This window comes from Somniosus microcephalus, chromosome 14, assembly GCF_052327205.1.
Source record: "Somniosus microcephalus isolate GS21.2 chromosome 14, FLI_Smic_1.0, whole genome shotgun sequence".
Lineage (NCBI taxonomy): Eukaryota > Metazoa > Chordata > Chondrichthyes > Squaliformes > Somniosidae > Somniosus > Somniosus microcephalus.
The window spans coordinates 86,326,339-86,351,403 of NC_141000.1; the positions used below are offsets into that span (position 1 = coordinate 86,326,339).

At 44.1% G+C, this 25,065-nt stretch overlaps 1 protein-coding gene across 1 annotated transcript in view; it reads right to left on the reverse strand.

The window, feature by feature from the left end:
* The window catches only part of fstl1b (follistatin-like 1b), a 112,256-nt gene extending 88,167 nt beyond the window's left edge, over positions 1–24,089 (reverse strand). The window contains exons 1-2 of the mRNA XM_086006862.1: positions 23,780–24,089; positions 23,606–23,662 (exon numbers count right to left, since the gene is read on the reverse strand). Of these exons, the coding sequence (XP_085862988.1) occupies positions 23,606–23,662; positions 23,780–23,782 (60 nt within the window). The 5' untranslated portion in view covers positions 23,783–24,089. The remainder of the gene's footprint in view (positions 1–23,605; positions 23,663–23,779) is intronic.
* Positions 24,090–25,065: the final 976 nt, after the last annotated feature.

Sequence of the window (25,065 nt, forward strand, 5' to 3'; positions counted from 1 at the left end):
GCATTCAGATAGAGAACTTTCAAAGATGTTTTGTGACACTTAGTTCCTGCTTTTGCCCTTTTTATTACTTTACCTTTTACTCCATACCGAGGAGAGATTGTGTCAATTGGGCTTATACTCACTGGAGTTTAGAAGATTGAGGGGGGATCTCATCGAAACCTATAAAATTCTGTCAGGTCTGGACAGACTAGATGCAGAAAGGATGTTTCTGATGGCCGGGGAGTCCAGAACCAGGGGTCATAGTCTAAGGATAAGGGGTAAGCCATTTAGGACTGAAATGAGGAGGAATTTCTTCACCCAGAGAGTGGTGAACCTGTGGAATTCTCTGCCACAGAGGGCGGTGGAGGCCAGTTCATTAAATATATTCAAGAAAGAGTTGGATATATTTCTTGAGGCTAAAGGGATCAAGGGATATGGGGAGAAGGCAGGGACAGGGTACTGAATTTGGATGATCAGCCATGATCTCATTGAATGACGGAGCAGGCTCGAAGGGCCGAATGGCCTACTCCTATCTTCTATGTTTCTATGTTCAGCCACCTCTTTTAGGACCCTAGGATGTAGGCCGTCAGGTCCAGGGGATTTGTCGGCTTTTAATCCCATTAGTTTCTCTAATATACTTTCTCAGTACTTATATTAATTACGTTAAGTCCCTCACCCTCATTAGACCCTTGGTTCCCCACCATTTTTGGTATGCTTTGTGTCTTCTACTGTGTAGATACAAAATATTTGTTTAACATTTCTGCCATTTCCTTATTCCCCCATAATAATTTCTCCTGTCTCAGCCTCTAAGGGACCAATGTTTACTTTTGCTACTCTCTTCCTTTTTATATACTTGTAGAAGCTCTTACAATCTGCTTTTATATTTCTTGCTAATTTTCTCACATTCTATTTTTTCTCCTTTTTACCAAAGGGATACAGTTGGTCTCAGTACCCTTGGCCCAGGGAAGAGGTGAATCAGCCAGGGTTCCCACTCCTGATCACTATCCAGTGATTGCTGCTGAAAAGTGCGCATATGAACATGGTTATGGGCAGGATTATCCTTGACTGTGATGCTCCAATAATCAAACAGTGTGAGGATACTTACTGTTTAGTTTCAGACAAGCAGAATGACTACATGGGCAAGGTACTGAAGGCCAGCAGGTAGCCATGGAACTTTACTCCACCATGGGCCAGCACCTTCTGGGGAGGAGTGGGTAAAGTGTAGGTAAATGCTGAAATCTGTTCACTCTACTTCAGCTGGAAAAACAAACCTGCCCTCATAACAGTGACCTTGGGGGCAATTTTGCCAGCCCTGGCGAGGCGGGTATGGAGGCAGGACTTCCGTGAAAATGGCAGAATTTGGGGGCATATGTCCAACCCGTCCCCATGCCATCTTCCTAGGAGGCAGGTAGCCGTCCCGCACCAGGTCCCGTCTCTTTGGAGGCGGGAAGGGATTAAAGCCTATTAACTGCCCGTTAACAGTTAGTTAACAGGCAGAAAATAGGATTATCCCCTTTCTGCCCTCACAAGTGCAGGCTTCCCAAAGGCTCCAAAACCCGCCAGGTCAGCGAGGCGAGTACTGGGTCTGCGGGGGTCGGGGTGCAAAAGTGTGCTGTGAAGGTAAGTGATGGGTGCAAGAATGTAGAGGTGAGTATCTGAGGCAAGTACAAAGTGTTAATAAAAGTGTACTTACCTTTGTTACTTCCTGCAGGCTTCAGTCCATGTGTATGCAGGGAGTCTCGGACCTCCGTGTTGAAGATGAGAGATGGCCGTTGCATTCGCAGATGCAACAGCCATCTCATTTCTGTAAAAGAAAGAAGTTTGACGAGGTCTTGAATTCAAGACCTCATCAAACTACAGAGAATGTCACTGTTTGACAGCGTCACAGAGCTGTCAAACGATGACAATTCATCTGTCAAACGTCATACGTTGACATTCTCTGTAACCGGCTTTCTTTTAATTGGCCTGCTAAGCCCACTGGGCGGGCTTAACAAGGTCAATCAAGGGAAAACAGCATGGGTTGGCCACAAATCGATGGAGGCAGGACATCGACCCGCCAAGCAGCAGTCCTGCCTCCAACGCGCCCCCATTGGCAAAATCAACCCCTGGTTTCGAAAAGTCAACCAGCACCCAACTTTAGTAGTAATGTCTGTTCCGTATGTATATAAAAAAGTTTGGATAAAATTGTGCTCATTGTGACCGAGATGAGCTGTATAAAACTGTACATCAAGCATTCCCATCTTAAACTACTCTACAGGTTCCTTCTACTGTACCCCAAAACATGCTGTAACTTCACGGTCAGAACAGCAGGTATGCTCCACTGATGTTATATTTCCACTTCTCACACCAATCATGTCCCTTTGTCTTTTATAAATCAGACTGCAAATTGTGTGTTAATTTCTGTCCTGTTGTATGTAGAAATTATTTTTTTTGCTTTGGGCCCAATCCCAGTTATTGCAGAGGTTCAAGCTTTCACAAATTGCTCCTGAATTGGAAAATCTAGTTACAAAATCCTGCCCTTAAATGTTGCTTTAATTGGGTTTTTTTGCATCATCATAATAATAATTTACAATGGGAACTCCACTCATACTCTTGGTTTGCTTTTCTTGATTCCCCAAGTCCAATCAACAAATACTGGTGTAAATTAATGTTAGAGCTGTTTGCACTGAAGTCATTTCATTGCAAGTTACCACCAGTGCTTGAAATGAAGGTGCAAATGAAAAGTACACGCATTTGCTCCTAAACTGCAGCGTTTTTAATCATTTAAATTATTGGATAACTAATTGTTTCCAAACAAAAATGACTGAATTAATATGACTAGTATTTTAAGCCATTTTATAACTGGTGCATTTGGCACATTCCAAATGTTAAGATGTCACACTTTGTTAGAGATACAAAACAAGAGGTCAGGGATTTGTCCCTGGGCTTTCTGATGTGGAGCGTGAAATTAACAAGCCATTTACTGATTTCTCAATGGCCTCCAGCACCTACAAATATGTGGATTCCCAAAGGGCCTACTTTAACAGTGGCTTTAAAATGACAGACTGGAAACTGGCAACTAAATATTACACCTGTGCTCCCAACCCCCAAACCACCCATGAACAATGCCAAGCGAGATCTGCCAGTGTATGATCAAATCTGGTGCACAAGTTGCACTATAACTAATGTTACAACCCGTAAACATAGGGATGTGACTAACATGAGAATGAGTTGTGACATTCCAGCCAGTTCCAGGGTCATAGGTGCAGAAGCTGAAAAGCTGCTGAATACTACACTAGTGGAAAAGTCAGGCATTTAGGCCCCTTATTTCCATATGCAAAGGGCTTACCGCCTAGCTCAGGCATGTGTAAAGGACGCCTCTTGTTTGCTCTTGGCCAATATGATGGTGCACATCTGGCTGGAAGTGTGTGCACGTTTCCTGCCCGACATACTGGGGCCTTAGTCGTCTCAGTAGCGCCCGTGAATCAATTTCTAGGCCATGGACTAATAAGGTCTTGCTGAGTTAGTTGCTGAGGCTTCAACTGGAGTGTTACAATAGTTCAGTGCCATGGGTTACGGAGAGATAAAATTGTACAGGGCTCCCACTCCTAGTCCTTATCCAGTGACCCCTGTTGGAAGGTATGCATGTGTAGATGTAGAATAAGAACAAAATTGAGATTAGTCATGGTTTCTCCCTATGGTTGAATAGTCTGCTGACACGGTCTAGAAAACTTGTGTAAAGGTCATGGAGCGCTGCTGGTACCTGTGAAACTGTATGCTCCTTGAGTTAGTATATTAAAAAGAAGAAAATGGAATTTATTTTTAAATGCAGATTTAATTAATCCACAATATTTTCTTTTGTATCTTTAAATGCCTTGGTTAAAGTTTTTACATGAAGGCCTCAGATTCTCCCAAAAGCCTAGGTTTGGACTTGACATTTTTACCCAGAGCTGTGACCGAACTGAATTTAGATTGCGCAGTCTATATACAGTGTAGTTAATTTGCTAAGATGCATCAGCACCAGTCAGTTATACTAACGGGAGGTTTTTTCTGTTGTTCAAATAATTTTCAAAAACAAGGGCACAAATTTCAAATACTTTACTGAGGTAATTTTAAATATTGAAAGCTTTTTATTTTTAAAAAAGGTGTGTGTGTGTGTGAGTGAGTGAGTGAGTGAGTGAGTGAGTGAGTGAGAGAGAGAGAGAGAAAGAAAATGTGGCAGTTTTTATTATAGTTATATTGTAGCTTTTGTGTTCTGTATTCTGCAAGAACTTTATTAAGCTAAAATAGAGGTAAAATTCAGAGGGAGGAGTGAGAGAAACTGGGATCAAAGTGAAAGAGGGCGTGTACTTACTTCATTTAATGTTGAAACCAACTGCTTTACCTGTGTTTTGCTGACAGAAAAAAATAATGCTAATAATGTACACCTGCAAGAGAAAGTTTTATTTTTAATACCTATGAAACAGGCAGAAGAGAAAAAGCTTGCTCCATTTCATGTTACCTTAAGTTTCCAGAAAAACAGGTGAATTTTGAAGCCAATTATCTCCAGCTGCGTTTTGTTGACAGAGACAGTCAATGCTTCTCAACATCTGTGAGGCAAGTTGTACTCGAGGAGGGAAGCGGGTGAGGTGGGGTCTTCTGGCACCCAAAAACTTAGAGCCCAAACTCGTCGATCGACAGTTCCAACGGGCCACAGCGAAAAATCGCATAGACCTCCTCAGAAGACAAACACGGGACACAACTAACAGAGTGCCCTTCGTCGTCCAGTACTTCCCCGGAGCGGAGAAACTACGCCATGTTCTTCGCAGCCTTCAACATGTCATCGATGACGACGAACACCTCGCTAAGGCCATCCCCACGCCTCCACTACTCGCTTTCAAACAGCCGCCTAACCTCAAACAGACCATCGTTCGCAGCAAATTACCCAGCTTTCAGGAGAACAGCGACCACGACACCACACAACCCTGCCACAGCAACCTCTGCAAGACATGCCAGATCATCAACACAGATACCATCATCACACGTGAGGACACCACCCACCAGGTACATGGTACATACTCATGTGACTCGGCCAACGTTGTCTACCTCATACGTTGCAGGAAAGGATGCCCCGGAGCATGGTACATCGGCGAGACCATGCAGACACTGCGACAACGGATGAACGGACACCGCGCAACAATCACCAGGCAGGAGTGTTCCCTCCCAGTCGGGGAACACTTCAGCAGTCAAGGACATTCAGCCTCCGATCTTCGGGTAAGCATTCTCCAAGGTGGCCTTCGAGACACACGACAACGCAAAATCGTCGAGCAGAAACTGATAGCCAAGTTCCGCACTCATGAGGACGGCCTCAACCGAGATCTTGGGTTCATGTCACGCTACATGTAACCCCACCTGATGCAGGGTCATCCAGACTCGAGTCGACATTGGCTTGTTCTCTCTACACAGATGCGGCCGGACCTGCTGTGATTTCCAGCCAAAAAAAATGTTTTTTGTCTGTTTTTTTGTTTTTCCATACAGACCCCAGCATCTGCAATATTTGACCCCTTGTGACCCCACCTCATTGTTCTTTGATGTAATGTTTCCCTGACTGACCTGTTTGGACACCATTCACACCTTTGACTGCTGTGATTATCTCTCTGCCGAGGTGTGATTAATGGCAGTTGGAAAGGTTACCTGTAAACATCTGACATGATTCTCTGACTATATAAGCTGTGTCTTTATGCATTTCTCCACTTCACCTGAAGAAGGAGCAGCGCTCCGAAAGCTTGTGATTTCAAATAAAGCTGTTGGACTATAACCTGGTGTTGTGTGACTTCTTACAAACTTAGAGCATGAGAGGGAAAGCATGAAGTGACAGCAAAGGAGAGGGGAGGACGCAGGGGTTGTGATGGGGGACAGGTAGAGGTACTGATAAAGAATGAGGGGGTTATGGGAAGGAGCAACCACCGCCCCCCCACCCCAAATGTAGCCTGCAGCCATTGGTGAGTCCATTCCCTTTCCCATCACACCATGCCACCCACTACCTCCCACTGAAAAGGAAAGAAGAACAAGGCAGAGACAGAAGCAGAAGAGGACAAAGAAAGAAAAAGCAACATGAAGGCAGGTAAGAGTGAGCATATTCTACGACTTACTTTGTGAAATACCATGGGAGATCAACTAGTTTAATATAAAATAGTGGATTTGGTTTGTCTTCCTCATTATTGGAATTACTAAGCTATCTGCTGCTCCCCCAGAAAGTCACTATTTTTTTTATTATTGCTTGATGACTATGCAGTATGACATAAAGAACTACCACATTTAGCCCGAATCCACATTTCCTTCAACTTAATCATGTGACCTAGCACCGTGCACTGACAGCACATTTTACCTAGAGCAAGCGTCACAATCCAAGCTGGTTGCAACTTAGCCTTGTTTAATCTTAACCCTTTCAGTACTAAGAGCACTCTTCCGGGGTGGAATTTGTCAACGCCAGTAGTGCAAAACGGGCTGATAGCGAATCGGGAGACCATTTTACACCACAGACCATTTTCTTTTCCAGTGCACGAGAAACAAATGGGCAGGTTATAAAAACGGGCTGCCAATTCGCTGTCAGCCTGTTTTGCGCTACTAGCGTTGACCAAGTTCACTCCATTAATCTCTTAGGAGTTTCCATCCACTGCTGCAGAATCTAGACTACTAGAAGTATGATAACAGACCCGGACCCTGAACTTCATCAACACTGGAAATCAGAGCTCAGAGTAGACGCAATGTATGTTAAACTCTGACTTGTGATGCTCGTGTAAACTTTCTGAATTCTGCTCTTAAACACCAGTGTTGGTATCAAATAAATTCATCTCAAGGTTTAATTACCTGCAAGGTCTGGTTAAGAAGCAGTGCGATTCAGTTAGTAGATTAGCTCTCCTACTCTGGCACATTGATATCAATGAGCACGATATTCTGAGCTCATTATGCACAGTGCTGGTATCTATGAACACACAGAAATACCTATTTTTCCTGTGTAGATGCCACACAGAGCAGCAATGTGGTGAAAATGGTGGATTTCCTAGAATTCAAATGCAAACAAATTAGGCCTCGGCCTGATGGTTCAACTCTTTGAAGACCAACCGGGCTTGTACCATTATGGTCCCGGACTATCTATCGTTCCTTTGATCTTTTTACCCTATTTTCTTTCTAAGTCATAAGTAGTAATTTTTTTTTGTTGATCAAGTTTTGTTTTCTCTCCCGAGAATTAATAAATCCTATGTACTGTACTCCGTCTATTGGTTAGCTAGTATTAAAATAAACTGTGATACACGTTGCCTGCCAGTTAGATAATTTTTTTAACTTTAAAATTCTCTTGTGTATCGGCAGTGCAACAAATCATCTTATTGGCTGAAAAAAAACCTTTACTCAAGAAATTCTCCATCCCAGTCTAAATTGCGGATTGCCATGAGTACACTTCATTTTTTTCAAATGTAATACCTCAAATGTGCTATTTACTGCCACGTGTTATACTGACTATGAAAGTCAGCCACCATGTCAATGGCTCATTTTCACTAATTATTTTAGTGCTTCTATGCTACTTTAATATTGATTTTATTTGAAAACTGGAGGAAGCTGCTTGTGAAATTCAATTTGACAGCATGGTTTTTATCAAAAATAACATTAAATTCTGTTGCTTGAAAAGGAAGTAAGGAAAGATAAAAGCAACCAGATCAAAGCACTGGTCCTTTTGAAATTTTACATTTCGAATGCCTTTTGCTGATGGAGGCTGTGGTATCAGGCAGTCCTTCAATTTTATTACATCAGTAACAAGGGAGCAGATTTGTTGTATAGGGCAATTTAGTTACATTGCACAGTGCTCTATATTCTGCTATTATGTATCTGTGAGAGAGATTTACAATTTTTATAGATGTTACATGCTACCAAATGAGGAGGTTTTGAGCAGTTAGAATACTCGAGTTAAGTGCAAGCAAGGTTATATTTCAATCACTCTTTCTGCCATCACCTCCCTCCTCTTCCCATGGAGATGAGAACAGTTCAAAAACATCCATACGCCGCCAATAACATTGTGATTGAAGGGCAGAGAGGAATCATGTTAATTACACACTAATCCAACATCTTGTTCTACCAACGCCAACAGATTTGCCTATGACTGAGCTTTAGAAATCCTCTATCAGCAAACATTAAGCTATTTGTGCTCCCAGTGGGCCAGAAATCACATTGCTCTTGCACTGCTTTACTGCAGTGACATGGGTTTTACTGTATTACTCAGTCTCTCATATACAAATGTTAACCATCAATCTTAGCTTTTTGTGCATTAGGTTGCATAACAATATGGTAGAGCTGGAGGAACTAATTAAGGGTGCATTATACTGAAGCTCCTTGCCTTCGATTGGTAGATGGAGTTCAGATTCCAGCCAGGCAGTACACTGCTTTCACAGGCTGGGTGAAACATGAATTCTGCTGCCCAGGAGAGAGCTCTGTACCTGCATGATTACACACATCTGCAGAGTTCCTCTCCCAATAGTTAGAGGTTAAATGTTTAGACAGTACAAATGGTAGTACTGTTAAATACTTAAATTAATTGCAGGTAGATGCACAAAATGTCTACGATGCCCAAGGGGTACTGTGGACACTTTTCTTTTTACACCTGGTTTAATACCGCACTCGATTTGCAATCCATGTGGTGTCAAATAGAAGTGGGCTAAAAGGGAGTCTCGTACTGCTTCTCTTCAGAGTCACATCAGGGGCCAATCCTGAATTTACACAACTTTAGCACTGATGCGAAGCTGAAACAGCAAGGACACCCCAGGACAGGTATCTCATGAACTTGTTCTAGTGGTTGCTAAGAGCTTGCATTAGGGTGCGGATGAGTAATACAATGGTTTCCTATAATCAAGGTATGTGGTTTCCACAGAAAAATAAACAGATTTGTGGAATGTGGTCGCCACACCACCAGGAAAATCTCAGAATCCTATGCAATAAAAATGGAATTTGACTTTTTCCAGTCACCTTAAACTGGAGATGCTGTCTGTAGTCAAATGCATACTCTGACAACCTCCGCCATTTCCGCTACCTCCAAAGTGATCCCACCACCAAATGCATCTTCCCCTCCTCTCCCCTTTCAGCATTCCGTAGGGACCGCTCCCTCCGAGACACCCTAGTCCACTCCTCTATCACCCCCAGGACCCCTTCCCCTGGCACCTTCCTGTGCAAGCGCAGGAGATGTAACACCTGCCCCTATACCTCCCCCCTTCCCACTGTCCAGGGCCCCAAACACCCCTTCCAGGTGAAACAGCGATTTACTTGTACTTCTTGCAATCTAGTATACTGTATTCGCTGCTCACGATGCGGTCTCCTCTACATTGGGGAGACCAAATGCAGATTGGGTGACCGCTTTGCGGAACACCTCCGTTCAGTCCGTAAGGGTGACCCCGAGCTTCCGGTCGCCTGTCATTTTAATTCACCGCTCCATTCCCACTCGGACGTCACCGTCCTTGGCCTCTTGCATTGTTCCACGGAAGCTCAACGTAAACTCGAGGAACAGCACCTCATCTTCTGATTAGGCACTTTGCAGCCTTCCGGACTCAATATCGAGTTCAACAATTTCAGATCATAACCTCGGCCCCTATTACATTTTTACTTATATTTTTTTCCCCACCCCTTTGTTTTGGGTTTTCCCTCCCCCCCTTTCTTTTTTTTCTCTCTCCCACATGGCAGCTGTCTCTTTCTGCCAGTACACTTCACACCTAATCTCAGCTGTCTTTTGTCTCCACTTGTCCTATTACCATCTCGTCTGGTTTTGAATACCTCTTAATGTCTCTTTACTTCTTTTGTTCTATTACAGCCCTGCCTTCGATCTATTTCATTTCCTTTCCAGTTTTGAAAAACGGTTCACCCGAAACGTCGACTCTAATTTCTCGCCACGGATGTTGCCTGGCCTGCTGAGTTTTTCCAGCATTTTCTGTTGTTATTTCTTATATTGGCGTTCTGGTCAATATCTTGTGTAAGACCGATAACCTAGAAACACATAAGAACATAAGAAATAGGAGCAGGAGTAGGCCATACGGCCCCTTGAGTCTGCTCCTCCATTCAATAAGGTCGTGGCTGATCTTCAACCTCAACTCCACTTTCTTGCCCAATCCCCATATCCCTTGATTCCCCTAGAGTCCAAAAATCTATCGATCTCAGTCTTGAATATACTCACGACTGAGCATCCACAGCCCTCTGGGGTAGAGAATTCCAAAGATTCACAACCCTTTGAGTGAAGAAATTTCTCTTTACCTCAGACTCCTTCTTCTGAGACTATGCCCCCTAGTTCTAAACTCTCCAGCTAGGGGAAACAGCCTCTCAGCATCTACCCTGTCAAGCCCTCTCAGAATCTTATGTTTCAATGAGATCACCTCTTTCTTCTAAACTCGAGAGCATAGACCAATTCTACTCAATCTCTCCTCAAGGACAACCCTCTCATCCCAGGAATCAATCTAGTGAACCTTTGTTGCACCCCCTCTAAGGCAAGTATATCCTTCCTTACGTACAAAGACCAAAACTGTACACAGTACTCCAAGCGTGGTCTCAGCAAAGCCCTGTACAATTCAGGCAAGACTTCCTTACTCTTGTACTCCAACCCCATTGCAATAAAGGCTAACATACCATTTGCCTTCCTAATTGCTTGCTGTACCTGCATGTTAACTTTCTGGGCTAGAAATTCGTTATAGCCAAGGAATGGGTGGCGTCAGTAGAAAAGTTGGAGAATGAGCACCAGGCACAAATGCTTTAGACTGCACGCAAAATTTGTGCTCACTGCTCAATAAAAGGATTGGAGTCCTAAATCAAATCTTAAAACCCAAGCTCATTGGCATTACACTCAAAGGGTGGATCAATAGCACGGTGGCATAGTGGTTAGCACTGTTGCCTCACAGCGCCAGGGACTTGGGTTCGAATCCGGCCTCGGGTGACTGTCTGTGTGGAGTTTGCACATTCTCCCCGTGTTTGCGTGGGTTTCCTCCGGGTGCTCCGGTTTCCTCCCACAGTCCAAAGATGTGCGGGTTAGGTTGATTGGCTATGATAAATTAACCCTTAGTGTTAGGGGGATTAAATACGTGGGGTTACAGGGATAGGGTGGGATATGTGTTGGTGTAGGGGTTACGGGGATCGGGTGGGATATGTGTCAGTGCAGGCTCGATGGGCCGAAATGGCCTCTATCTGCACTGTGGGGTTTCTGTGATTCTGTGAATAGCGGTTGAAGTCTAATCAGAACTCATCATTGCCACAGGCTTTTTTCACTTCACAAAAGGGGAGGTTCATTGGTGCTGCAGCACCTCATTCTCAGCATTGCTGACTGTGCAGCTGCCTCAGCAAGCAGAAGCAGAACAAGGAGGAGGAGCCAGAGGACTGAACCAGGTGTGCTCATGGCAGATCCACGCCCCAGGGAGAGAGCCCACAGATTCTCCGATGAAGCATTGGAGGCATTGGTTTTCGCTGTGGAGAGATGGAGGGCGATGCTCTACCCGACTAGTGACAGGAGGCCCTCGCCACAAGTCTTCCACACCATGTGTGGAGGGACGTAGCGCAGCACTGTGGTCCCCAGGACCCACATACAGTGCAGGAAGAAACTTAACGACCTCACTCGGGTGGTCAGGGTGAGTGAATGTTTCAACAAATGCTACATACCACCATCTGTACCATAATCTTCACACACTGCCCAAAGCACCACACCCCAGCACTCACCCAACAATCCCTATCTACCAACACTCACATCTTGCATACAATCACAGCTATTCAACTATGACAGGCACATGACACAAACATTAATCCACACTCACTCACACACTTTCCTTTCTCTTGCAGGCTCACAACAAGATGGAGCAGGAGCACACAGGCAGGGGACAACCTAACACCCAACCACTGTCTGCACTGGAGAATTGAGTGCTGCAAATCATTGGCCGCCAGCTGGTGGTCGCCGTGGTGCCAGCGACATTGACCCCCTTGGGGACAACAACAGTATGTTCATCCCTACTCCTTCTCACATCCCACTTCCCCCTCATCCCACAAGTGTTTCGCACTTTCCAGCTACTCATGCTGTTCGCATGCATTTCTCCCTTCCTTCCTTCCTTCCCCTCTCCCCTTAACCCCACTCTTGTGCCTTAATGCTTTCAGATAATCAGCAAGCACCGGAGCAGTCTGTCCCAGAGGGCACCGTAGAGAAAGAAGCGGGAGAAGAACACCACCTCACCGCATTTCTCACCTGCAGGCACCAGCTCAGATACTGGCACTGCGCATTCTTTAGAGGCTAGTATAGTAGCGGGATCGGCACAGGGTGAGGCACCGGGGACAAATGGACTGCAGCAAGGCCAGGGGGAAAGGGTAGCTCGGGAGCCAGCATCCCAGAGGGCGAGTTCTGCTGCACAGGACTCAGATGAGGACGTTGATGGGGAGGCATTTGGAAGAAGGATGATGGACATGCACACCGAGGTGATAGGTGCAATGGCAAGGGTGCCAGAGAGCCTCTCGGCAATAGTAAGGCTCGTGGAGGAGTCCGCCTCCAACATTGCACAAGGCTCTGCGCACACCATGGAGCTCATCATTTGCAGTCTACAAAGGATGGTAGACTCCTAGAGAGACCGTGCGCGACCCAGACCTGATGCCGGGTGTGATGGGCGATCTGGCAGCTTCCATTGCAGCACAGGCGGAAGCCACGCAACGTCTTAGTGCTGTAATGCAGTCTATGCTTGGTGGCATTGATTCTCAGACTGCTCTCATGCAGTCTCAGCTTGATGCCACGTAAGCTCTGACTGCTGCCAGCGTCGACCGGGGCTTTCATAGTGTCGCAGCAGGCCAGCAATCTGTGCTCCAACAGATTGCTGGGGAGCTGAGGTGCTGCCCCGGGGTGTATCAGTGGGTCAGAGGAGCAGGAACCTGCTGTCCTCTCTCAGGATGACTGCAGTCCTGCTCCCACCACTACCACTCCACTATAGCCCTTTTCGCTGCATGTCATCCAGTTAGGCCAAACTGCTGCCACCCAGGCTGAGGTGGTGCAGTCTACAGCCGGGCCTTCCAGGTCCAGAGCTGGTCGAGGGCAGCCTGCAAGTCCGCACGGACACTCAGCAGCCTTCCACCAGCCCTGCTGCAGCCACTGGGCTAACACTTCGTAGGAGCACTAGAGTAGGCAAAGGCACAGTAACGACAACACTAAGGGATTGCACAAGGGTGAATAGTTAATCTTTTTGGTGTAAGTATGTATTCACCGATTTTTGATAAATTTATTAATTCAGTTTGGATTCTTTTGTGGTGTGTCTCATTTCAGCTTTGCGCTGTGATATGGCCTGCGACAGGGATGGAATGATGGGGATGTGGTGAGCAACGGGGATCTGGATCTGGGATTTAATTCATTCGAATCGCAGTCTGAGGCGGTCACGAACCACCCTTCTGGAAGGCCGATTGAGTGGCTGCCTCCTCCCTTGCTCCTGTTCCTCCTTCTGAGGTGGTCCCGCAATCCCTGGTGGCAAGGGCTGGACCCTCATGATGGCCAAGTTGTGGAGCATGCAGCAGAGCACCACGAAATGGGACACTCGCTCAGCTGTGTACTGGAGGGCTCCTCCCGGTCAAGGCAGCGGAACTGTTGCTTCAGCAGGCACGATGGTCTGCCCGATGATGTTCCTGGTGGCAGCATGGCTCTCATTATCTGAGTGCTGGGGAGGAGTGTTGGGGTTGCGGAGAGGAGTCATGAGCCAGCTGGAAAGCAGATAGCCCTCGTCTCCGAGCAGCCAGCCACAAGCTTGATGTGGTGGCTGGAAGAGTGCTGGCACAGGATGAAGGCCTGGTGGCTGCTGCCAGGATAGCGGGCATTGACAGTGAGGATTCACTGTGCATGGTCGCACACCAATTGCACATTAAGTGAGTGGTAGCCTTTGTGGTTATGGAAGATGTCAGGATTGTTGTGCCCGTAAAGCCACGTGGGTGCAGTCAATGGCACCATGCACCATGGGGAATCCCGCTATCCTGGAAAAGCCACATGCACGCTCGTCCTGCTTCTCTCTGGTGATGGGAAAGGAAATGTAGTCCCTTCTACTGTAGAAAGCTTCTGTGACCTCCCGGATGCAGTGATAAGACGGCGAACTGCGAGATGTTAGCTATGTCTCGTGTTGCAGACTGAAAGGATCTGCTGGCGAAGAAATTGAGGGTGACAGTGACCTTAACTGCCACTGGGAGAGCTGTGGTCGCCCTGGTCTGAGGCCGGAGGTCTGGTTGCAGGAAGTAGCAGAGTTCTGTGACCACCTCCTTGGTGAAGTGAAGCTTTCTAATACACTGCTCCTCACTTAACTGGGAGGTAGGAGAAGTGCTCTCGGAATACCTTCAGAGGGAAAGGCCTCCTGGTGAGAGCCACGATGTCCCTCCTCATCTCTCTGTGCTCATGCTCCCATATATCTAGCTGTGTACGCTTCTTCCGCCACTGGAGGGTGAGGTGGCATTCCAGTACAGCCCCCATTAATGTTACCAAGTGTAGCAGTTTGAATCTTTGAACACTAAATGTAGCTAATTTTTAGTTGCTAGAAGACTTTGGATACAAAAGAACCTTCAAATAACTCAATGAAACTGCTGTAGTGGATGAAACGAACAAAAAACACACAGAAACTGCACTAACCTGACAGCTGCGAGTGAACACTGATGATCCCTTTAAATAACATCCCTGGTGCCAGCTTCCTGGTGTTGCACGCCAGCTCTCCCCGTCTGTGTTTACTCCAGGCGGTGAGATATGTGGCGAGAATCAATTTTGCAAATCGGGCGGTCAGTGAGCGTTGGATTCGCCTCGCCCCAGCAATACTGGTCTAGTGCCCCATTAGCACCATCTACTGGCGCTAACAGGAGGTACTAGGGGGACGAATTTTTCTTCCTCTGTGTACAAGGACACCCAAATCCCTCTGAACACCAACATTTAATAGTTTCTCATCATTTAAAAAATATTCTGTTTTTCTATTCTTCCTACCAAAGTGAATAACCTCACATATCCCCACATTATACTCCATCTGCCACCTTCTTGCCCATTCACTTAATCTGTCTTTGGAGGGAATTTTCGGGGGGTCAGCAGGCGCGGGTCGAATGGAAAAAAAATTCTTGACAGCGGGTAAGGAACCCGCCTCCTCACTAGTCTCCCAGATGTCAGGTCTGTCATCCCTGAACAGACCCAACACCAAGCGGCGGGGGAGGCCATTTAGATTATTAAGAGCTTGTTAACAAGCACTTAAAAACTATTTTAAGCTCACCTATAGATTTTAAGAGTGCGTCAATGGCTTCCCCGTTGCTCACGTCAGGTAAGGAGGTCGGGTGTTGCGTCAGCATAGGATGATTTCTTAACTTGACAGCTGCAAATAGTCTATAAAAATTCCAATTTCATAGCTGTTCACTTTCCAAGGTTAGAAGCTGTTGCTTAGTGCATTTGGAAGACAGATTGAGCTTTATGCAGCTTGCAAGTATTTGGAGTAAACTCTCTATCCAGTGTCACCTCATTGGAACAACCTCTCTCACCATTGACAGATCGCTTCTGTCATCTCAACCTCACCTGCCATCTATTCCATCAGCATCGGTGCCCTTGAAAATATCTCACCTTGGTCCTCAGAATTCCAACACGACCAGCCCCAACACCAGCAGTGCCAGGCACACCAGCAGCACCAACCTTCTCCGCAATCAGCTGATGCTGCACAGGACATCAGCACCCGACCACATTGTTGCCTGGGACGCCAGAGATCGCCTCACCATGGCCAGATTTACTTCACTTTATGCTCTACACCCTGGCTGCCACATAATGCGTCAGGTTGGCACCACCCTGCAGCAACACCATAAAGCATCCCTACAGCCCAAGCCATTCCTTTCACACTCATCAGCATTGCAGGGGGTACCGTTATGTTTCACCATTCACTGCAGCTCACTAAGCCACTTCCAAAGGTGCACACAAATCTGTTCAAGAACACAAAGCGTTGAAAATAAAGATTCAATGTTTGACAGCACATTAACAGAAGCTTCGTAGGAACATTGGCTAAAACACCCAAGTGCTTACCCTTGTGGGTTGTTAGTTGGTATGATTAGACTAGGATAAGGGTGAGGGGTGGCTAGTGAGATGGGGAAGTGATAATATAATGTAGATAGAGGGGAATAGGTGGAGATGCAAGGTAAGTTGGTATGAGTAAGGAAGGCAGAGTTATGAGGATGTGATGAGTAGCACAGCAGGATGAGGTCGAGTGTGGCTTTGCAGTAAAGTTTTGTGATCTACTGAGATCATTGAAAGATTTGCTCTACTGCAGTCTAGTCCTCCAAACGACATCCCTGCTTGTGTCCTCCTGTGCAATGTGCAACCAGGCTGTGTTGATCTCCTGGGGAGGTCTCTTCCGCCCATGGGAAGGGGAGAGGACCTCCCTGCGTGCTGCGACTCAATCTATAAGTATATAGAGGGAATCATGGGAGAGCCTGGGTGCAGCTGCGCACCTCTGTGCAGTGCTGGTCAGTGTTTCCACAAGGTCCCTTTAAGGAAACCAGCTGATGACGCGTCATCAAGTGACGCCATCAGACCCATTTCCTTCAATTGGCCGGGAAACGTGCTATGCAGGCTTAACAAGTCCAATCATCTTAAGATCACTCTACAGAGTGGGCTGGAGCCTGCAGCGGGGTCGCACCCCACCACCGGACCCGCCTCGGTAGGCAAAAATCGCGGACTTTGTATCCTCCTCACAGCTTACTTTCCCACCTAGATTTGTATCGTCAGCAAACTTGGATATATTACACTCAGTCCCTTCATCTAAGTCATTAATCTAGCTTGTAAATAGCTGAGGCAACAGCCTGCCAACCTGAAAATGACCCATTTATTCCTACCCTCTGTTTTCTGTCCTTTAATCAATCCTCTATCCATGCAAAGATATTACCCCCAACCCCATGAGCCCTTATCTTGTGTAACAACCTTGTGTGGCATCTTATCGAATGCCTTTTGAAAATCCACTGGTTCCTCTTTATCTAACCTGCTAGTTGCATCCTCAAAAATGTCTAATAGATTTATCAAACATGATTTCCCTTTCATAAAACCATGTTGACTCTGCCTAATCATATTATGATTTTCCAAGTGCAATGTTACCACTTCCTTAATAATGGATTCCAGCATTTTCCCGACGACTGATGTCAGGCTAACTGGCCTGTAGTTCCCGGTGTTCTTTCTAGTGGTGTTATATTTGCTACCTTCCAATACACTGGGACTGTTCCAGAATCAAGGGAATTTTGGAAGATCACAACCAATGCATCCACTATCTCTGCAGCCACCTCTTTTAGAACCCTTGGATGTAGGCCAATAGGTCCAGGGGATTGTTTAGTTTTTAGTCCCATTAATTTATCCAGTACTTTTTCTTCACCAATATTAATTACTTTAAGTTTGTCAATCTCATTAGATCCTTGGTTCCCCACTATTTCTGGTAGTTTTTTTGTGTCTTCTACTGTGAAGACAGATACAAAATATGTGTTTAATGTCTCTGTTATTTCCTTATTCCCCATTATAATTTCTCCTGTCTCAGCCTTTAAGGGACACATGTTTACTTTCACTCCTCACTTCCTTTTTACATACTTGTAGAAGGTCTCACAATCTGTTTTTATATTACTTGCTAGTTTACTCTCATATTCTATTTTCTCCCTCTATCAATTTTTGGTCATCCTTTGCTGGTTTCTAAAACTTTCCCAATCCTCAGGCTTACTGCTCTTCTTGGGAACATTATAAGCCTCTTCTTTTAATCTAATACTATCCTTAATCTCTTTAGTTAGCCGGGATTACTTTTCTCGTGGAGCTTTTATTTCTTAATGGAATGTATATTTGTTGAGAATGATTAAATATTTATTTAAATGTCATAACTTTTAATCTAATTTCCCAATCTACCTTAGTCAACTCGCCCCTCATACCTATGTAATTGGCTTTATTTAAGATTAAGATTCTAATTTTGGACTTAAGTACGCTACTCTCGAACTTAACATGAAATTCTATCATATTATGATCACTCTTCCCCAGAGGATCCCTTACTATGAGATTAATTAACCCTTTCTCATTACACAAGACAAGATCTAAAATAGCCTGTTCCCTGCTTGGTTCCACAATGTATTGTTATAGGAAACTGTCTCGAATGCAGTCCATGAACTCATCCTCCAAACTACTTTTGCCAATTGATTTCTCCAGTCTATATGAAGATAAAGTCCCCCACAATTATTGTATTACCTTTGTTACAAAGCAAAACATCTCTAATGCTGTAGAAGTTATAATCTAAAATGAATTTGGCCATCGTTATGACATCTATTGGTCTGCATGGCTTTGAACTATGCAATACAAAACATAGCAGAATGAAGGACAGGTAAAGTCCACCTGGCCCATCGAGCCTGCCCTATGCTGTAATGTCTGCACACCCTGACACCATCTGCCCCAGCCATGCAATCTCCTGGAAGTGGCAAAAGAAATGCCTTAGGCCAATTGAGGAAAAAACTCTAGCAAATTCCTCTCGGACTCCTGAAGGTGATCAAACAAGTTCCAGGAGAGCCATCTCCCAAAACCAACCTACCTTTTTATAATTGGTTATGTTGGCCACACTGAGAAACTCATCTAGCTCCCTTTTAAATGCTTGCAGAAAGTCCACACTCATTCCATGTGCTGGCAACTTGTTTCATAGTTCAACAGCTCTCTAAAAAGTATCTCCTGATATCTAACCAAGTTTTATGTTTACGTAACTTACACTCATGTCCCCTGGTCCTTCCTAATAGATCTAGCTCAAATAGCCTATCCACGTGGAGTGAATCCAATCCTTTCATTATTTTAAAGACCTCCATCAAATCTCCTCGAAGTCTACACTTTTGAGTAAAAAGATCTTGCTCTCTAAGCCTATCATAGTAACTAAGGCCTTTAAACTAGGTATCTATCTAGTGGCTTTCCTCTGAACCTTTTCCAGGTCCTGTATATCATTCACTGTATGAAGGGACCAAAACTAGTATTCTAAATGAGACCTAACCACAACTGTGTACAGGAAGAGTATAGCATTTAATCATCCTGGCAATACATGCTAACACTCTATATACTTTTGCAATTACCTCACGGCATTGATCATGAACCTTCAGAGCATCATGCACAATAGTATCCAGGTCCTTCTCCCACTCAGCAGCCTTGAGCACCCAACCCTGTATGATGTACACATGCTTGGCACTGCCCAAACCCACGTGAATAACACATTTATCTATATTATAAAAAGACATCTGGCAGATAGGGGCCCACTGCATCAAGATCTGCTTGTAATCTATTTTTCTCATCTAAGGCCCTTACACCCACATGTATCTTTGTATCAGCCTCAAAATGCAGACAGTTTTCCTGATGCCATCATCCAGATCATTGATAAAGATGATGAAGAACCAAGGTCCTAAAACTGATCTCTTTAGGAATCCATGCATAACTGGTCCTCAAGCAGAACCACTACCATTAATAACTACCTTCTGTCCATGACAATGCAACCCAAAACTATCCACTAATCCCGCAGGACTTAATCTTATTTAGTAGCTCACTGTGTCACAAGCTTTTTGAAAATCAAGATACACAATGCCAACCAGGCAACCGACATGCACCAATCTAGTAACTTCCTTCAAATTCAACCAGGTTAGTGAGAAACCATGTTGAGCTTCTCCAATAACCACCTCTCTGTCAGTGGTTGTATAGTGTAACTCTAACGATCCCCTCTACCAACTTGCTGAAGTCAAATTAATAGGCCTGTAAATTCTCAGTTCTGACCTATTGCCCTTTTTAAATATTGGCATCATATGAACCTCTCTTCAGTCCATGGGAGCGATCCCAGACCCCAGCAAACTCTTAATATATTAGTGCAGGGTTCACAGAGCACAGCTCCCATTTCCTTGAGCACCCTTGAGTGAATGCTATCAGGCACAGCAGCCTGCTCCATTTTGAGATCTCTATTCTAGCCATGACTCTAGCCACATCCACTTTGACACTTTCAACTTTAGCATCAACCCTACATTGTATTATTGGTAACTCAGTATCATTTTCTGTGGTGAAGACTGATGCAATAGGGATTTAAAACCTCTGCCACATCCAACTGTATCAGCCAGAGGAATCCTTTAATAGCCATATGTAGTTCTTAATGGCCCTCTGACAACACAGCTGAAATAGACCTTGCTGTTACTACTCAATCTTTTTTTGGCAGAGTTTTTGATAATCTTCTTAGTACTGAAGGTGACACACCATTTTTCTATTCACTCTTCAATTCTGTCTATAATAGTTTGTACTAGAATGTTTTTTGACAACCATTTGTCATGTTACATCGGTAGGGTTTCAAGCTGAGTGTATAGTGCCAAGCATTCATCAACTAATTTGTGCTGGAACAACTCATGCATGCAAGCTACATCTACATAAAATTTTGTACCGTATGTAACCCAGCTCGTACCAGTATAGTAACATAGATCTCCAGTAGAGGGTTTCCTTTGGGTATACGGAGGAAGGATGTCACTACACTACTAGCCCTATTCCACAATATCACTGTTGGTTTCAAACTGTCCAAGATCTACAGCAGTATGAATAAGAGCTGCTAGGGGTACCAGAGTAAAATGTAAATACATTACTGGGAGGAGTATTTCAGTTAATGTCGCCCTGCCTCAGATGAAAGCAATGGGCTTGGATTCCACCCAGATTTTGCTTTCCACCTTTTAAAAAAATGGTACGTTAATAATGAATTCTCTGCTAGTTTATATTTTTTTAAACCAATGGACCACATCATTCAAAAGTTTCAGCTCAGTGCTTGGCGGCTCATGCTGATGTATATACTCTGACAGGTTGATTCAAAGGTTGATTCAAATTTAAATTCAAAGGTTGATTCAAATTTAAATACAATGTAGACTGGATCTGGTGGAAGTTTATCGAAGACCATTTTTACTTTGTATATCAGGGAAGAGGAAAGTTGGGTTATGTAACTAGATTAGCAAAACACTAATAAAAAAAACTACAACTCATAAATCCTCATTTTACTGAACTTTAAATGTATATTCAATGAGAGTATTCAGAATTAGTTAATAATGATTTGGTAATTCAATCTAATTTACATATATATTAGGTTAATTAGAAAACCCATAGCTCAAAAACAAACTCTACATAGGATCAGGAGTAGGCTATTCAGCCCCTCGAGCATGTTCCGCCATCCAATGAGATCATGGCTGATCTGTACCTCTACTCCATTTACTTGCCTTTGTTCCAGATCCCTCGATGGCCTTACCCAACAATAATCTATCGAGATCAATCTTGAAAATTTCAATTGACCCAGCATCGACAGCCTTTTGGGGGAAGCATCGACAGCCTTTTGGGGGAGTGAGTTCCAGATTTCCACTACCCCTTTGTTGTGAAAAATTGCTTCCTGATTTCACTCCTAAATGCTAGCTCTAATTTTAAGATTGTGCCCCCTCCCCCCCACCCGGTTCTGGATTCCCTCACCTGAGGAAATAGTTTCTTTGTATCTACCCTATCGAATCCCTTTATCATTTTATAAACACATCAATTAGATCCCTCAACCTTGTAAGCACAAAGGAATACAACCCAAGTTTATGCAATCTGTCCTCATAATTTAACCCTTTAAGTCTTATTCTGGTGAATCTGCGCTGTACCCGCTCCAAGGCTAATATATCTTTCCTGAAGTGTGAGGTCATCCACTTTGGATCGGAGAAAGACAAATCAGAATATTTTCTTAAATGGTGAGAGACTAGGAGCTGTGGAGGAGGATAGGGATTTAGGCCCAAAACTGAATGCAGTACTCTAGCTGGGATCTGGCCAAGGCTCTGTACAACTGAAGCATCATTTCCTCACTTTTGCATTCCAGCCCCCTTGAGATTTCATTCGTCTTTTTGATTACTTTTTGTACTTGTGCACTAGCTTTTAGTGATGTGTGTACTTGGACACCTAAATCCCTTTGCTCCGCCACAGCTCCTAGTCGCTCACCATTAAGAAAATATTCTGATTTGTCTTTCTCAGATCCAAAGTAGATGACCTCACACTTCAGCACAATGAACTCCATCTGCCATAGCTTTGCTCACTCACATAGACCCATCGTCTATCTATGTCCCTTTGTAGCTTGCTGCTCCCATCCACACAACTTACTGTGCCTCCTAACATAGTGGTATCTGCAAACTTGGATGTGCAACTCTATTCCTTCATCCAAGTCAGTATATATGATGAAAAGCTGAAGCCCCAGTACAGACCTCTAGGGACCCCCACATGTCACATCCCGCTAATTAGAGAACAAACCCTTTATCCTTAATCTCTGCCTCCTACCTCCCAGCCAATTACCAACCCATTACAAATGAGGAATTTAAAAGACTATAACATAATGGCAATAGGGATTTATACATTAATAATCTAAATCAGATTTAATTGGCGTATGGGATTTTTAAATTAGAAATTATAGACTTTTTCATATAACTAGGAAAACTATATTCTGTCTTTATGAAATTCAAAAGTATAAGCAACATGCTAATAGAGATAACATTAACGATTATGCTAGTGAGATTTATTTTACAATTGTACATTCGGCTAATCAGCAAATACTTTTCCCATTAAATTAAAAACTCACAAAAACTGAAGGACTGGTGTAACAGGACTGATCTAACATTTGGGAATAATCATATTCTGTGCAACTTTAATCTTCAGACAAGTTAGACAAACTCTTTGTATCTCTTTTGTTGGATAAATCCCTGTAACAAAATGAATCGCAAACTGCAACCAGGAGAAACAGTGCTTTGGGCTGTGGTGGGCATTTGAAATGGTGTTTGTAGCAAAGTTGAGATAATGTAAGCATTTCTCCTGGTACAGTATTGACAAGCAAAGTACCAGCCCAATGATAAATTGATAGAACCCAGTGGTGAATGTGATTTAAACCGCAGAATGCGGGGAGGAAAGGATATGTAACAGAGTCTCCACCTCTTGAGATTTGCTCTTGGTCATTGGCTTGGGGGGCTCGCTTTAGAATGAGGCCCTCTTCACTTATCATGGAAAGAGTGATCTATAGTGGGATTTCATCCTTACTTTTCAAAAAAGTATTTTTATTTTTATTGTTTAGGGACTGTGAAGATCTCCTTAGAAATTTCCAGTAAATCATTGTGTGCTCTCTAAATTTCCTGTCGCGCAGGCAGGATTTTTCCCCCCCTTATTGGCATGAAGACAACTTGCCACAGTTTCTAACCGACTCCAGATTCAGTTCGCATTCAAAGCCTCTCACCAGCTTTCGGCTCGTTCATGATTTTTTTCCCCCTCACACTAACACATCATAAAACCCCTTTCAGCTCCCTCACTCTTCCAACATGCCTTCGTGATCTTTCTCGACGCGGAACTCAAATAAATCGAGCAACTCAAATGTTTAACCTCCCCATCCATAAACAACAGGTTTAACGACCCGACCATTTGTCACATACATATAATAAAAGACGAAGGAAATTACTTTCCCTGCAATATAACTGTTCTACAAAGTCCCGCAAGACAGAAAGAATCGGGATCGATTTGCCGTGATAACGCCCAAGCCTGCAAAGCAAAATCGTTGCATTTTTTTTTAGCCAGAAGCAGAAATCGAGTGAAAAAGGGGGTGGGGGTGGGGGGGAAACAAGAGATCAAACTTACTTCAGCATATATCAAGGCGGTGGCCAGAAGGACAAAAAACGGAATACTTTTGAATACCTGTTTTAAAATAAAAGATAAATTGTAAATGCAAACAAAATGCCACTGTTGGGTGTGCGGAAAAACTGAAAGAGGCAGAAATGAGCCTGATCAAAGAAAGCGGGACGAGTTTCTTACCATCTTGGAGCGGCCGCGGTTGAAAGAGCTGCAAGAAGAGGGGCGAGGAGAGGAATGCAGGCTGCACAAGGCGGAGAGGGGGAATTGGAGGAAATTTGATCAGGATTCCGAGATTTTAAAGCAGCTCCACTCCCCTGTGACGTGGCTTTGAACAAACACTAAAACATCAGATTCGCAAAAAGCTCCAGTGTCAGCCAGCCGGCGGGGGGAAGGGCAAACCTTTCATCAGAGCAAGCTTCTCCCGCTCAGATATGGTGCATTTTAACCGCTCTCGCCTGTTTTCGCTGGGCTAAGTCAGGGGGTAAGTGAGATTAAAGGAATAGCTGCAGGAATTTGCAGTCGTTATTGGAGGAAGCGAGGTCACATGATCATTTAAAGTTGAGAACATTTGGCATAAGAAAAAGCTTCTTATTCTTTAAGTGTCATAAATCAATGCGGCCAGTCAGGTAACGGAAACCTTGAAAGTTTGCAGCTCTCTCTCGAGCACTTGGGGCTTTTGGAACTCAGCACTTTCCTCACAACATGTAACACAATTTGCTCCGCGCTAATTCTGCTCTGCAGATGTCTCTCTCTCGCTCAGGATTTCGCATCTTTGTGTGATTCTGTCTCTGCGCCAGTCCGAATTAAAAATCAGACTCCACTCCCCTCACGCGACCTGCTAGGTTTGAGGCATTTTGCTGCGTTTCAATGCAACATTTTAGAATTGAAATGAATGACGTTTCAGAATTACTTTTCTCGAGTTTCTCCTCTTGGATGAAATGAAAGCTGTAAGACCATAATCCGCGTTCTGGGAAGGTTCAAGGTGGTAAAAACTTGACAAAGGAGAACAAAGTCACTAGAAAGACTTTTGCCACCCGTTAGTAAAATGCAGAAAACCATCAAATTTAGTTAAAAAAAATAGTGGAACTATTTAACCACACACAGTACAGAGCTGGGAGTTGTTCGTGTTAATGGATCTGTTTCATGTCGTGAGCAGACATTTTCTGCTGCATAGAATTCATGAAACTGAATATATTTTGATTTATATTTAAGGGTTGACCTTTATGGTTTGGTTTGCACGCATCTTGTTTCCTATCTTTGTTTCTCTTCCTATTTATTATTTCAATGGTCTAGGAACTGTTTTGAATACTTCGTGAATCCCATGCCAAGTGTTGCAAGCAGTTATTTCTGAAACTAGGTAGTACAACTGTTGGACATTTTGGATTGTTTAAATCTCTGCCAGCATGGTTTGTGCAACGCTACAAGACCTGGATAGGCTCCATATAGATGTCATTACAGAATTTCAT